The sequence below is a fragment of the Cariama cristata genome, unplaced genomic scaffold (genome assembly GCF_000690535.1).
Source record: "Cariama cristata isolate BGI_N322 unplaced genomic scaffold, ASM69053v1 scaffold14435, whole genome shotgun sequence".
Classification (NCBI taxonomy): Eukaryota; Metazoa; Chordata; class Aves; order Cariamiformes; family Cariamidae; genus Cariama; species Cariama cristata.
Window position 1 is genome coordinate 1 of NW_009618217.1, and position 15,864 is coordinate 15,864.

The 15,864-nt window shown below is 38.7% G+C and overlaps 1 protein-coding gene across 1 annotated transcript; it reads left to right on the plus strand.

The window, feature by feature from the left end:
- Positions 1–3,754: 3,754 nt before the first annotated feature.
- On the plus strand, positions 3,755–14,862 carry LOC104162120 (F-box only protein 9-like). The gene is made up of 6 exons (XM_009700773.1): positions 3,755–3,826; positions 4,804–4,962; positions 5,402–5,459; positions 8,395–8,494; positions 11,752–11,882; positions 14,744–14,862. The coding sequence occupies exons 2-6, from the start codon at positions 4,816–4,818 to the stop codon at positions 14,860–14,862; spliced, it is 555 nt and encodes a 184-aa protein (XP_009699075.1). The 5' UTR covers positions 3,755–3,826; positions 4,804–4,815.
- The last annotated feature ends 1,002 nt before the right edge of the window (positions 14,863–15,864 follow it).

Here is a 15,864-nt window from a genome sequence, read left to right on the forward strand (position 1 = left end):
CGGCCGCCCGAGCCGTGCCCCTACCGAGGAGCCCTGCCCCAGCCGGGCGGTGGCTGCGGTCCTGGCCCTGATCCCATCCCGGCTGACTGCGCTGTAAGGAGGCGCGGCCGCCTTCCGCTGAGGCTTTTGGGCTGGTGAGGGGGGCTGTTTGATTCAGGAGCAATGTAACTACCCCAGAAACACCTGAGCAAATCACTCTGGTATCACAGATAAGCACCTACCTGTCTATTTATTCCCTCAAAAAGCAGATGGCGTAAAGTCCGTTGGTAATTTAAACGGCTCCATGGGCCAGACACTCTACTTATTTAGGTTTGTGGTTTAACATATCAGAAATATTTGGTTCAGTACTGCTTTTCTGACCGCACCTCAGTATGTATTCAAGTAACCATGATGACAAGCTGATCATTCAAAGTTAAACCATTTTTATGATCCAGGAGCTCTTAACACACCTTACCACCGTGTTTAAAACTCTTATTTTTGAACATAGTGTGGCTTCTACCACATTGACAGAAAAATGGAGTGACTTCCTCATTTTCTTATAAAATCAAGAAGACCATTAGCTGCTGGTCACTGTTTTGCTATGACGTGCTTGCTTCTCCTTTAGTTCTGTACGGTTCACGTGTAGCCGTGATCAGCTGGTGACAGTCAACGTTGAACTGTTTCTGATCTCGGCTTTATTTGCTGAAAGAAAGATCTGAGCTATTAAAGGATTTGATATTACAGACAGTTTCATACATGATCGTTGTGCTCTGGGGAAATCAGCATGCAATTATTGATTGCAAAACAATTGAAACTAAGCTGTGCAAATAAACTAGTTGTACATTTGGCAAATGATTTCTAAAGTTTTGCAAACAAATCAGAATCAAATCTACTCAGCTGACTTCTTTTTACAGGTCGCAGTCGAGTTCAGATGTTTACTTTTGACATGTTGACCTTTTTGGTGGCTTGACTGGCTACCAGGTTTCTCACAGAAAATTGTTTGAGCTGATCAGTACATGCTAAGGACGTCTCACTTTCAAGCAGGATAAAGTCACTGTTCCATATGACAGCTAACTTGTAGTGGGAGGAAGGTCACCAGCAAGAAGATGAAGAGGCTAGATTTATCCACTAACTAGCGGTTACAGTACAATGTACTGTGAACTTCAGAAACTATAATTACAATCCAGGTATTGTCAGAGCGGGGGCAAGGAGCCAGTTTTTACAACCTGCTTTAGGTGTGGTCTCATGAGCTGTCTGCCAGTGAAGATCCTTGCTTCAGCAATCCCTATGTTTACTCATTTGTTGTAGCAAAACCATAGGGTTTCAGCAGATCAGATAAATAGCAGAAAGGTTGTTAACAGAGATCAGTTTTCCAGTCCAGTTAGCCATGCAGTAGCAATGTGAATAAATTGCTTTACAGGTAAATTTAGGGGGATGGTCACTTACACTGCCACTAGTGCCAGAAAACAAACCTTTCGTATGAGAGACTTTAGGTCACACATGCACTCAGTATAGAGGAGGTAACGATGAAAGTCAAAACTTTGGTTGTAATCAACTTCATGATGTTTTTTGACAACTTTTAGGCTGTGGACTAGGTCTTCATAGTATGGTGTATTTTTTGTTTGGATTGAGAGCACATTTAAGTTTTAAAGAACGTTGAATGACGTTTTAGAAGCAGTTGGTCGAGAACCATGACTGACTGTGACTGAGAACTGAAGGAGAAGTAGGGCAGTTGGACAGAGACAAGGGAAGGAAAATCAAGACTCTTGAACAGATTACTGGAACAAAAAATTTTTGAACATGAGGTGAACTTCAGCCAGCTTCATAACCTTCTAAATAGTTTTAACTCTTACCCTTAAATTATTTTATTTACAGACTTTGTGAGTTAAAGGTTTTAATGGGCGTGTCGTTATGCACAAGAAGATAGTGTGTTGATTTGGTTTAGAAATTACTGGTTTCTGCATTTTGCAGACAAAACCAAGCTTATTTTGCCCAGTCTGAGAGCTGACTGGACATAATTCAGCTGCAAACCAGAAGCCTTGCACTCTGCATGGGCAGAGGTAGGCCTTATTTGTGTCAGCCCAGTGCCATAATAATGCACTTACAGGCATCCATTTCAGTGCTAGCTCGTTCCTAGGTTCTCTGTTTGGCCAGTGTAGATGTAGTCCCTGGGTGGCTAAAGTAACGTGGTAGCACTGCTGTAACTCATGGGACATTAACTGCCTGCAATCAAATTCTGGAATCACCCCGTGAAATTTCAAAGTTATTTACTTTTTGCTCACATTTAATGCTGCTAGTACTTTGGAGCATGCTGGCTTACATGTTCTCTCCACTGAGAAATTAAAAATGTGCAACCTTAAAATCAGAGTGTAGAAACCGATCCTTTATCTATTTACTTCAATCAACCAACACTGTCTACATTATCAATTGTAAAAGATAAATTGACCAAGACATCAGTGAAAACACATTTACAGATGACAAGCCAGTGAGTTTGTGGTTGTTTGGGGAACTGGAGACAAGTGGTACAGCTGAACTGGAGGGAGGTGGTTGTCACCAAGACAAAGAGATCAAACATTGCCTTCACATCAGGTTTGCCAGTATTGTGTAGTTTGATCATGAACTTCCAGATGCTATAAAAATTTTTAACATTTTCTGGATACAAGATTGCTTTGATTTCTGCACTTTGATTGTGCAGGATATAGAGATTTCTTTATAAGAACTTGGAATAATGTCACTGACAGCACTATCTACAATAGGAAGGAGTGGAAAACAAAACTTCTGTAAGTAGTCATGGTAATCTTAATGCCAGGTTTACTTGCTTATAATCTCAGTTTGCATTATGTACTTGCAAAACTATAGGTGTGAATTTCAGCGCAGAGTGGTAGAAAAACCGGGGTGCTTCAGCTGCAGGAAGAACTTTACACGAATGTCTTACTCTTTGTTGAGTTTTTTTTCCCCTTAACTGACGCCTTGCTGCTTTTGTAATTGTAGTGGCTTGTTGCTGATGCTCAGAATTAGTTTTCCTTTGTTTTAGTGTAGATTCAATAAATCTCAGTGTTAAGTTTTGCTCTTCAACTAGCTGTCTAACTCCTATGTAGAGCTCTGTTAAGTTTAGTTAAAGCTCTTATTTAAGGTCTTACTTGTTTAACCTGTCTCACAGCAGTGCTGTAAATAAAACCAGCTGTCAAGCTCTCATGCTAGCTTTTTATTTTCTTTTAAAATGCACTTCTTGTTCAGTTTCACATGTAGTTTTTGAGATTGCCCATATTGTCCCATAACTTTCCTAAAGTATCTATGGTTACTCAAAGCACTAGTCTTTTGTGCTTTTGTAAGTATTAAACAAGTCAAAACTACCGGTTATCTTTACAATGAGAAGATAGTGATTAAATTTTAATTTCTTGTATGAAGCACACTACTGTTTAATACTGAAGCTTTGGTTCTATGCTTTGACTTAGACACTGAGTGTATTTATTCAGGTATTGTGGCAGTGTGGCCTTCAAGTGATACATAACGAATCTGTGTTGGACTGATGTGACTGAAATGCAAAACTCAACTTCATTGGGTTAATAGGGAAATGCAAACAGTACCGGTAATTTTAAGATTGATTTTTATCATCGATTAAGATTGATCTGTGGGGTAGGTGGGTAGGATGAGGAAAAGGGGAGTATGCTTAAATTTTTTTAATATGTGTCCGTGACAGTTGTGCTTTGTGAATGTGCTGTAGGGACTTAGGCAGACTGTATAATCACGTCTGACTGCTCTCTACTAGGCAGAAGCTGAAGAAGATTGTCACTCTGATTTGGTAAGAACTGATGATAATGAAAGATCCGGTGAAGCAAATCTTCAGGTATGTATTTCATGCTAATGTGTTTTTACAAACATAGTACTCCTGTGGTTTAAGCTGCGTTACTTATGCTCATTTAGTTGCCACACATTTGTTGATCTGACAAATGCTTAATCTCTCTGCCCCTCCAAAAGTGAAATATGTAAATGTTGCATTGTGTTCCAAGTATCAAATTCAGTCTTCAGTTATCTGTGTAGATGAAAAGAAAGTTTGTGCCAGATTTGGAATTTCTTTGAATAACCGTAGAAATAGGACAGCAGTTTCTATATGGATCAAATTCCAGTTAAGTTGTCACTCTCTTCTGGAGGAGAAAGTTGATAAAAGCAGTCTAATAGAAAAGTGTGTTCTCTTACGGAACTAGAACTTCTGTGTAGATTGCGAGAGACAGGTAAAGTGTAACTTCCAAGATGCTGAAAAAAATGCATGGCAGGAATTATAACTTGTCTTGTTTCCTAGAGCACAGTACTTTTAAAAAGAGAAAGGAGTGTAAGGTCTTATTTGTATATTATATAAATGACAGCCTTGATTGTCATAAAGCTTAATATGCATGTGAAGAAAAAACTAGGTTTTCTAAATTTTAATTTCAAGAGCTAATTGACTTCTTGCTTAAGATAACTCTGCATAAACAAGAACCAACATCATGTCTAGAAAGAAGACGTTTCTATGGAGTCTTAGGTCATAACTGTAGAACTAACAACCACTTTTTGAAACATCAGTTTTTCTTCTGAGGTGAACAGTCCAGATAAAAGCACTTACGTTATTGAATGAGATTGAACAAGTACTTATGCGCTTTTTAAAAAAAATTTACTATGAAACAATCGCTATGTCTCTGTGTGTAAATTCACTGAAACCATTTAAGACTTGGAAGTTTAAAGCATGATTTTGAAATTATTTTTTGTGTTTATACTTCATATTTTCTCCTCAGAAGATGTCCTGTCTGAATATATGATACTAAATCAGAATTAATTGGATTTTTTTAGGCGGAGCTCCAGATGTTCAGAGCTCAGTGGATGTTTGAGCTTGCCCCAGGTATGAGTTCTAGTGGGTTGGAACCTCTGCCATGCAGAGCGTCTTCAAGAGGACCTGGAGTAAAGTCTGTAGATGCCAGAGGGAAACAGGAGATAGCAGAAGAGGAAAAGGTACAAAATAATAGATGTATAATTGGGAGGGGTTTTTTTGTGTATGTTAGTATTGCAGTTTAACTATCCTAAAAGCTAAGGCTGAATTAAATCTAGAGAAACAACAGAGGTGATTAACCTGTTGTCTCCATACTAATGTCTTTCCGTAATCCTACACTGATTTTTCAAGTTTTTATGCTTTGGCTTTTTTGTGTCACCTTCCCAGGCTGCTTCTGGAAAACTGTAGGCAAGGGGTGAGCAACAGGATAGGTTGTTGATTGGGAATTTCAGTTATGGCTTGTAGCACATGAATATGTCTTCTCACTCTGTTTATGGAATTATTTTATTCATCTCCTTCATAGGGTACAGTAGGAAAGATGAAAAATAATTCTAAGTGAAGCGACAGTGCACTTGTATTTGTAAGGAATTTAAGAAGTGTTCTGTGTAATTTATTGTACAGGCAAAAGAACTTTTCCTGAAAGCAGTGGAAGAAGAACAAAATGGGGCTCTTTATGAAGGTAATATGGAAGTCCGCAGTGAACACCTTTATTGCAGAGAAATCTAACACTCTCTGATTTGTGTGCAAGGCTGCATGATGCCAGTGAACTTAAAGTGCAGGCTAATAGTAATTTGAGAGCTCAATTATTTGGATAAGTAAACAAACTTGCTATGAAAGGAACCATGATATCACAGTTCTAAGGTTGAGGTGAAGCTGAAGTGAGATGAAGGAAAGAATTTCTAGCTTTCGGACAGAAATTTTGACAGAATTTCAGACAAATTTTCAGACAGTATTTTGAAATCTAGCAATTTAATGAAGCACTGGATTGCTTCTTCATGTAGCGTGCTTCTTTATATGACTTTTGTAACATGAGCATAGTAATGAATCAAGGCAATGTGCTGTATTTGCTGCCCTCACAGTTTTCTTCATACCACTTTGAACAGAACTACTTAACCCATGGAGTATTTTGTTGTTTGATTGGTTGGGTTTTGGTTTTGGTTTTTAATTTACACAGCATGCTAAGAGAGCTTCTTCAAGAATTCCTGAAGTGAATGTTTAAATGTAGTACTCTTATTTTATGAGATTTGCCATAAATATTTCAGATGCTTAGCTTGCTTACTGTCTTGCTATCAGCACTAGCAAAAATGGAAATTGAAAGTTTTCTTCCTCATATTTAGTTTTCAGAATGTATAGAGTAAGAAGCCTATCCTCAGTTCAAGTCCTGTAGGTCAGTAGTGGAGATACCAGTTTTCTATTTCTTTCGTGAAAAAAAAAAGGAGCGCAGAACGTACATGCTATCCTGCTCATCTGCTAGAGATTTTGGCCACCTTGGTTAAAGTGCAGGTGCAAAATATGTCAAGATAGACAAAACTGAGAGTACTCCGGAAGCTCCTGAACTGAGCCACCTGTTGAATACAAAATTTCCTCTTCACCGTGGGAGTTTTCCTTCCCTTGCAAGGGACTTCTGGTTGTTGTTCCAGATCTCAAATGAACTGAGAGAAATATGAGTCCCCAGTAGGTAATAAAATTAGTCGGTTCAGTTTCTAATTTATTGCATGTTTTTACGGGGCAGAATTACTTTAGGCTAAGACTTTTGTGTGTTGGGTATAGAATTAAATGCACAGTAAAAAAAGACATCAGAACTAAATCTGATATGTAGTCTACCATTTAGGAAGTCATGAAAGAACCTTCAAAATCTGCTGCATAGCAGCAGTGTCCAAGTAAATTAAAAAAAAAAAAGTGAGAAAAGCAGTCTATTTAAGCATTGCATATATAAAATGAAAGCTATAGCTTCATCTGCCAGAGTGCACTCCTTGTACATTAAACATAGTGGGAGAGAAGTAGTAACATCTAACAGAGTTGCATTCGCAAAGGTGTTTTAGGCATCTGGATTGCATGAATATGAATTTATTCTTTCTCAGATTAACTTGATTTGAAATTTAAAGAAACAGAACTAAACTGTTTCTACACATATATCTATATGAGACCTTAGAGACAAGGTCCTGTGCCAGACACAGATATATTACTGAGCACATGTTGGGACATCTGTTTTTAGACCACACTTTTATCTCCTGTCCTGGCCTAGGTCACCAGAATGCAAGTGGCATTTCAGCCTGCTTCTGAAATCTGCTGATCCTGACCTTTGTGAGAGTTATGTGCAGCAGCTTGTTCATGTTTAAGTACAGTACAGGCCTTGCTGCAAGATTAAATGCTAAAGTTGAGACTGATCTCTGTTTAGCTGGCTCCTGGTATTCCTCATCCTCAGCAGCCAAAGGATACTACTTGTCAGTCACTGGCCCTGACATGAACTCAAGGAAATAAGAACACTTCCTTCCCCAAAACTCAGGCTTCTCAGATTCCTTAGTGTGTCAAATTCTGAGCTCCACACTCACTGATGTTTGAATTTGGGTTTTGTTTTTAAGGGTCCAAACTGAGGGAGAGTTACCCTCTGATCTTGGTATCACCATGTGGGAATACAGAGACATACAAATACGTGTATGATCTTAATACCGGTTTTCAAACAGACTGAATGTACATACAGTGAATCCACTTAAAATAAGAAGGATCCGCAGAGTTAGCTCAGAAGAAAGACATTCTGTGACTGAAATAACAGTTCGTTCACACGGGGTGATTTTCCTGGGCCTATTTCTCTACTCAGTGTTTGTAGCATCTTTTGAATGTTAAAGGCAGAAGGACTTTCCGTGCATGCTAGAAGAAACCTGATCTGTCAGTTTTTTCTTCACGCCCCGTACTCTTGTGCTGGCTACATAGCTTTTTGAAAAGGCTGCTTTCCTCCAGTCCTGTTCTTCATCCTCAGTGTTTTGTGTGGCTTGCTTCTGTGCCTTCTGTAGTTTTCAGGGTTTTACCACAGTAAAATTTACTTGTTTTGTGTCTGTTGTTGAAGTTTTAAAATTACAACAATATTTTATTCATCTTTCTCAACTTTATAATGTTGTGTATGTCTGAATGACTGTCTATAGTGTCTATAGTGGGGATTTAAGGTACCTCCATTATCTTGCAAATTCTCTTTCATGTTCCTCATGGTTACTTACAAATATAATACTTAGAATGTTTATGGCTTCTTGAGAAAGCTTTGTAAGTGCTAGGCAACAAATGAAATCAGAACTTTGCCATATTTTAGTATAAAATTTTATACTCCATAATTGAATTTATAGTAGTTAAGGTTAATCTGTAAAAGCTGAAATGAATCTAAGAGAGCTCTTTATTCTGAAAGAATACATGAAGTTTTTAGTTTTCACAATAGGTGCTTAATGTGCCTGTCTTCTGTATTGAATTTAAACCTAATCAGTTTAGACTGAATAAGATTTACTGTGCAAAGGCATTTTCCACCTTTTTAGTGCTTTTAGCTGAAGCCATCTCTCTGAAAAAAATCTTTGCTTTGATAAGCTAGTATAAGCATCAGACATGTTTAAACATTAGGCCTTTATTTTTAGCCATCAAGTTTTACCGTCTAGCCATGCAGCTTGTACCTGACATAGAGTTTAAGATCACCTATACACGGTCCCCAGATGGTGATGGAGTTGGAAAGAGGTGGTAAGTATGAAAATTTACTAAGTGCATAGGAGTATGAAACCTGAAATTTTGTTTTTAAAGTATATGAATGCTATACTGTGATAAGCAGTTGGAAGTCTCTTAACATTTGGAAAACTTGTCTACTTTCATTTGAATAGACTGCTTCATAGAAAGTTTACAGATGCATTAGTCCAAGGAGGACCTTTCTATACTGTAGTTGAAAGAAGGTAACAGACTTGTTTGGAGCTTGTTAAATTCAAGTGGCAGGATTACAGATAATTACGTTGTTACTTAAGAAAAAAGCATCAGTCACTTTATTACTTTTGATTTCTGATTTTCAGATTTATGACGTATACATTTAGGATCATCTACAGAATTGTAGATGGCAAAAAGATCAATTAGTAAAAGCTTTGTACCATGGAATAAGTGTCGTAATTAAGCAAGGGAATATACTACTATTCTTGTGCTGCCTAACACAGCCAAATGGGAGCATTTCCAGTAAGCAGAGCAATACATTTGGAAGCTCATACATTGTGATCTGAGTAGTCTAGGCTTTCATCATTACAAGTGTCAGGATACCCCTAGGCTCAGTGCATCAGATGTGTAGCGGCTTAAGGTTGGCCTAACTTGAGCCCAAGACTTAACGTTTGAGGATAGGGTTTATGTTAGGGTCAAAACTTCTGTTACAGCTCAGATAGCATAGTGAAGACAAGCTTATGAAACAGAGCTTCCCAATTCACTATTTACTGCTAGCAGCAATAGATGTTGCTGATAGCTACAAGAAATCGAGAATATTAAAACTAAGAATAAAAGAGGAAAGTATGACCTTGTCTGTGTGGTATTACTAGCTCAGTCTTGTTGCCCCAGGGCAGTACAGCTTCTGTGCAGTAGTTGACTCAATACAAAAGAGAGTAAGAGGAGCCAAGTGCTTTATTTACATGTGTTACTTTAGTTTCTGAATGCATTGCTAGCATGAAATCTTTGCTGTGCATTTATGCACTAGGAAAAATACTGGATGATAAATTACAGTCATGTAAAAATCTTGGTTTTCTTAGGATTGTTTTCTTATTTTTGAATCATTCTCTACTCCCTTCATTAAGCCTCTCTGACACCAAATTGGGTGGGAGTGTTGATCTGCTGGAGGACAGGAAGGCTCTACAGAGGGATCTGGACAGGCTGAATCGATGGGCTGAGGCCAACTGTATGAGGTTCAACAAGGCCAAGTGCCGGGTCCTGCACTTGGGTCACAACAACCCCATGCAACGCTACAGGCTTGGGGACGAGTGGCTGGAAGGCTGCCTGGCGGAAAAAGACCTGGGGGTGTTGGTTGTCAGCCAGCTGAACATGAGCCAGCAGTGTGCCCAGGTGGCCAAGAAGGCCAGTGGCCTCCTGGCCTGTATCAGCAATAGTGTGACCAGCAGGACCAGGGCAGTGATTGTCCCCCTGTATTCGGCACTGGTGAGGCCGCACCTCAAGTGCTGTGTTCAGTTTTGGGCCCCCCCACAACAAGAAAGACCTTGAGGTGCTGGAGCGAGTCCAGAGAAGGGCAACGAAGGTGGTGAAGGGTCTGGAGCACAAGTCTGATGGGGAGCAGCTGAGGGAGCTGGGGGTGTTTAGTCTGGAGAAGAGGAGGCTGAGGGGAGACCTGGTCGCTCTCTACAATGATCTGAAAGGAGGTTGTAGTCAGGTGGAGGTCGGTCTCTTCTCCCAAGTAACGAGTGATAGGACAAGAGAAAATGGCCTCACGTTTCACCAGGGGAGGTTTAGATTTGATATTAATAAGAATTCCTTCACTGAAAAGGTTGTCAAGCCCTGGAACAGGCTCCTCAGGGAAGTGGTGGAGTCCCCATCCCTGGAGGTATTTAAAAGCTGTGTAGATGTGGCGCTTGGGGACATCGTTTAGTGGTGGGCTTGGCAGTGCTACATGAACAGTTGGACTCGATGATCTTAAAGGTCTTTTCCAACCTAAATGATTCTGTCATTCTATGAATTTTCATTCAGTTTTGTAAATGTTACTACACTGTCCCCAGCACTGCGTAGTAGTGAAGGAAAAACAGCCAGTACTCTATATGTTTTTAAAAGCAGTGTTTGTAGAGGTGTGTTTTTTCAATACATTCTAGTTGTGGTGTTTTTTCTTTCTGAATTACTATTGTAGGTGTTTCATACAATCTTGGTGAGAAAAAACAAATTACACAATTACATTTGAAAGAACAATTTACAGTGTGGCCTGTAGGTACTGGGACTGGCCATCATATTCATCGAAATAAAGGAAGGTATGTTCAGTGCAACATCTTACTATAGTCTTAGTTATGACAGGCCCAAATGTAATTGTCTTCTCTATAATACTTGAAAACCCTTTGGTAGGCCTACTAGTTGCTTGCTTATATTCTCAGCTCATTCTATTAGGCTTGTTTAGAGTAGAATTGAATAATGTTAAAAAGTGACTGAAAGATCTCTTAGCTAGCTTGGATACCAAGTCAGGGGAAAGAAAGTGATTTGTGATGAGATCAAGGAGAGTTGTGTAGTTTGTGGTTACTTGGTGCAAGCAAGCATGCACCTATGAAAGTATCATATTGTGGCATACAACTTGAAGATTTTTTTTAATGTGGTGATGTTCTTTTAGCACTTAGTAATCCTTTGAGTTTACTAACGAGTAGCAAGCATATTGTTTCTGTTCTGCTGTCTTGTTCTTGCTCCTGAAAGTTTTTATGTCTACCTATTTATAGAATTAGTGAAAATTGAGTTTTCTTAGAGGAAAGTTTTCCTTCATTATTGATGAATAAACCCACTGAGGATCACTCTTCAATGAAAAACGCAGGAGTAAAAAAAAACATAAATTCTTAATTGTTTTCAGTATCTTACATTGTGACAAGGGTTACAAAATGTAACTTTCTGTCAGTGATAATTCATTTCCTGTGTATGGCTTATCATAGGCAAAGTAAAAGATGAGATTTGTCTTTTCATGGGGTCAAGCAATTCTTCAGTGACTTCACTAAAAAGAGTGAATGGTGAACTCTCAAATCCCAAAAGAAACCAGAATTGGAATTAAATGCAAAAAAAAATAAAATGTTAATTGCCAGATGGATTCCAGCAAAATCTAAATCAACTTGGTAAGATTGCAGTAGTTGTTTTATTGTATGATGAAATGAGATTGCTTTAAAAACATACAGGAAACAACTATATTGAATGAGGGTAAGACAGCAGAGTGATGCCAAGAGAAGGACATCTCTTGGTATGTTTTGTCCAGTATCACAGTGTTGGCATTCCCCCTTTTGTAGTGTTGAGGATAACAAAGAGGATGACAAAATGGCTGATCTCCTGTCGGATTTCCAGCACCAGTTAACTCTTCAGGAATCTTCAGTCAAACTTTGTCAGCCTGAGGTTGATGTCAGCCAGACCCATATCTCAGGTATGAGTTAACATATGGTGTAAGAGTTCAGAGGCACAATTTATAGAGATGTTTCACTCTATTAGAACATTTGTCTCTTTCATTCTAAAGCCACCTTTAAAGAAGTGTACACAGTATCTCTTTGTTTACTTTTATAGTTAGATCTGAAGAAAAAAAGATCATCAACTAGCTAAATAGATCTTTTTCTCATACATGATTTTGCCTGTATCACACAAACTTTTCCGTGTGGTAGTATTACTAAGTAGAATTTTTTAGAATTGAAGTAAAATTTAAAAGTAGCAAGTCTAGGAACAGACTTGCTGAAGTAAGTGTATTCCAGTTTTCCTTCCAGTTAATGTTTGAAAAAGTGAAATGTGGGGGTTTTTTGTTTTGGTTCGGAAATATTTATTACAGTTCTTAAGTGTGAATAAGAGACAATTGTTCTGTGAAGAGTGTGCATCTTTGCATTTCCCATTTTCATCTGATTCTCTAGCAGAATTTTTACAACAAATATGTTTCCAGGTTCAGCAAGACTATATAACATAGCTACAAAGGGTTTGGAAGGTTAGTGATTTTCAGTGTTTCAGTTCTAGGACAGTCATCCTGAGACTTCCTTATGAGATCTAAATTGTAGAGAGTGTATATAAACTATGAACTCTCTTAAAATCAGATGCATCTAAAGCGTGTATGTTTTGCATCCGGAATTATCAGTTGCTCTTGGAAATCTTGGCCTGATCTCTGTTCTACTTAAGGAAGGAAAATAAAGTAAATGTAGCAAGCTGTTCAAGTCAAAACATAATGAAAACAGAATTTTTAAAAAAATTTATTTATTCTAACAACTATGGCATTGTACACTTGGGAAAGGATTTTTTTTTTTTTTTTTTTTGCCAGGAAAGTCAAGATGTTGTAGGCATTACTGTAAAATGATCTCAGGAGGTGTCTGTCTTGAGCAGCAATCTTAATCTCTTTCTAGTGTTATTTTCTACCTTTCTGCCAGTCCTGTGTTACAGTATCTTGTTTACCAACTCTTTTATAGCAGAATGAAAACTGTTAAAATCATGATGTCTGCTTCAGAAGTTAGTAGGCTGGAAAGGATCCCTCTTGGTCATCACAGTAGTACCATAGTCACAGACCTCAGCAACCCAAGGAAAACTGAAACCATGCGAAGCAACAGATTTGGCTGAACTGATGTCCTGTGTTGCATTCTACATATTATTGATATTTATAATCTTAGAGTATTGGTTAACTCTTAGCACAGGACAGGATCAGACCTCTGCTATTTAACTGACATACTGAATATATTTACTTCCCCACTCTAGTATATGAGCAGTTTTTCATGGTAGTTTTGTTTGTCTTTTACACAAGTAAAGGTTAGGACCGAGATAGCATTCTTCACCAGAAATACTATAATATTTTTCCTACAGAGTATGCCAGGTATCTGAAGCAAAGTATCTTAACAATGTGTAGTTTACTAGAAACTTAGAAACATGGATGATAAAATAGATAATCAGAGGCTTTGCCTGACTGGTGACTATCAGAATGGAAGATGTATACCTATTAGCACTAGTAAGAGATTTTTAAGCCTTTGTATATCCCATTTTCTGAGGCACTAAGAGTTCACATACAGAAGAGCTCATAATTGCCAGAGACTTTTTGTAGCAATAATCTGCACAACTTTACTGGAACATTAATTTAATGGTTGCAAATCCAGGCAATATAGCAGCTTTATGACTTCTCAATAATAAAACATAGAATTAAGTCAGATTCATGAAAAGAGATGCTTATTAAATGAATATGGAAACTGTTGCCCAATGAGTTGTATGTACTTTTTATCGTTAGTATTCTGAAGTATGAAACTTAAAGTTTCATCAGAGTCTATAGAAAAAAAAGAGTGTTGTTGGATCTGTGGGAGTGCAGCAATGCAGTTTTTTTAAGCAGCATGTTTTTTTCGCTAAAAGTCAGAATTCTATTAAATTGCAGTCTCTACCACGGTATTTCCAGGTAGTTACTGTTTAATGTACCTTTGTGCCACTCAGCTGTTTTCTCCATTTGATCTCAAAGCAGTTATAGTGAGTAAAATCATCAAGTCTTAAGTGCATGTGATGGTATAGTTCAAACTATAGGCTCTGGAAAGCAGCAGTAGCTGAAAATAAATGAAGTGTAATTCCTGATGGTATAAGATGAGTAAACAAGATTGTATGCAGCTGAAACAACAGAGAAAACTTAAGAGAGGAAGAAAGTTATTAGAAAGAATTTTGACTTGATTTCCCAGGGCTTTCTCACTGAACTTTTAATGCTAGGAAAATTACCATATGATCCTGTGGTGCTTTAATGTCATTATCTTGTATTACGTTAGAAAAACTCTTTCAATACTACAATGCTGTGTGATACCATTTTTAATCACTGGACCTGTACCACAAAATATAGAGTGATATCACATCAATTTCATAATGGATAGATTGTTCTTAGGACCTCCTATCCAATACTGAACCTGACCTGAGCTTATTTAGCTTGTCATGCAAAAGCAGCATGCTTTGAGGTAATGTTACACACTAGGTCAGTTTGGAGAAAAGACTGCTTTGCAGGCACTGTGGATGTGGAATTTTTGATATAACACCTTACAGTTGTGGATATTGTAGTCTAAAACTATGTTCTAGTTTTACAACTACCTACCCTGTTCTTTCGTTATATGACTTTTTTATAATGTATAGTCACTTTTTTAATTAAAGGTAATTTTTTGTTCGCTGGCGTCTGGCTACAATGTGAAAAAGTAGGATTTTTTTATGGAAAGTCAGAACTTCAGTAATGGTCAAACCTGGAATTATAGATCACCTGTTGATTTACAGGTTACCATCTAACAAGGATTTCTTTTCTCTTTTCAGTGTTGCCTTTGGAAGTACTAATGTACATTTTCCGATGGGTGGTTTCGAGTGACTTGGACCTAAGATCATTAGAGCAATTATCTCTTGTCTGTCGAGGATTTTACATTTGCGCCAGGTAATGTAGATAAGTTATCTAGAGTAAAGCTTCTCTCTGCTCTGAGGGAGAAAAAAGAACTTGTGCTCAAGCATATGTAAATAGTATGTAGAGATGGATGATAAATCCATAGGGCAAAATTGCCTGTGTTGTAAAGGTGGGTTTTGGTTTGTTTGGTGTTGTTTTGGTTTGTTTTTTTTTTCTTGTAGGCTGCTAAATCATACATGTAGGACTATATCCTGCTTTTTCTCCCTGTGGCAGTTTTCATGTTACGCTCCTCAGCTAATCAGCTTTTGAATAGACCACTAAATGGTATGTTAGATAGATGACTTCACTGTAAGAAAAAATGTTGTGGAAAATCTTACTTGCTCTGCCTTGTTTGAAAGTCAGAGTTACAAGGTATCCAAAATAATGTCTGTTGTGTTGTCATCATTTGGCCACACAGAGAAGTGCTGGGCTGCTGCAATGCAAGTCAGTAAGTCAGCTTCGTCGGGGGCCCAACTTAAATGCCTCTGTGCAAACGCTCGTAGCATGGGGAGTAAATGAGGAGTTGGAGACGTGTGTACGCCTGCAGGGCTGTGACCTTACTGGCATCACGGAGACGTGGCAGGATGGCTCCTACGACTGGAGTGTTGGAATGGAAGGGTACAGGGTCTTTGGGAAGGACAGGCAGCGGAGACGATGAGGGGGTGTCACCCTCTATGTCAGTGACCAGCTGGAGGGCATGGAGCTCTGCCTGGGGATGGATGAGGAGCCGACCGAGAGCCTATGGGTCAGGAGGGAGGGCAGGGATGGGACAGGTGACATTATAGTGGGGGTCTGCTACAGGCCACCCAACCAGGAGGGCCGAGCAGGTGAGACTCTCTCTAGGCAGATAGGAGCAGCCTCACGTTCACAAGCCCTGGGTCCTCACGGGGGACTTAAACCACCCCGATACCTGTTGGAGGGACAATACAGGAGGTTCCTGGAATGCGTTGAGGATAACTGCCTTCTCCAAGTGACAGAGGAGCCAGCGAGGAGAGGTGCT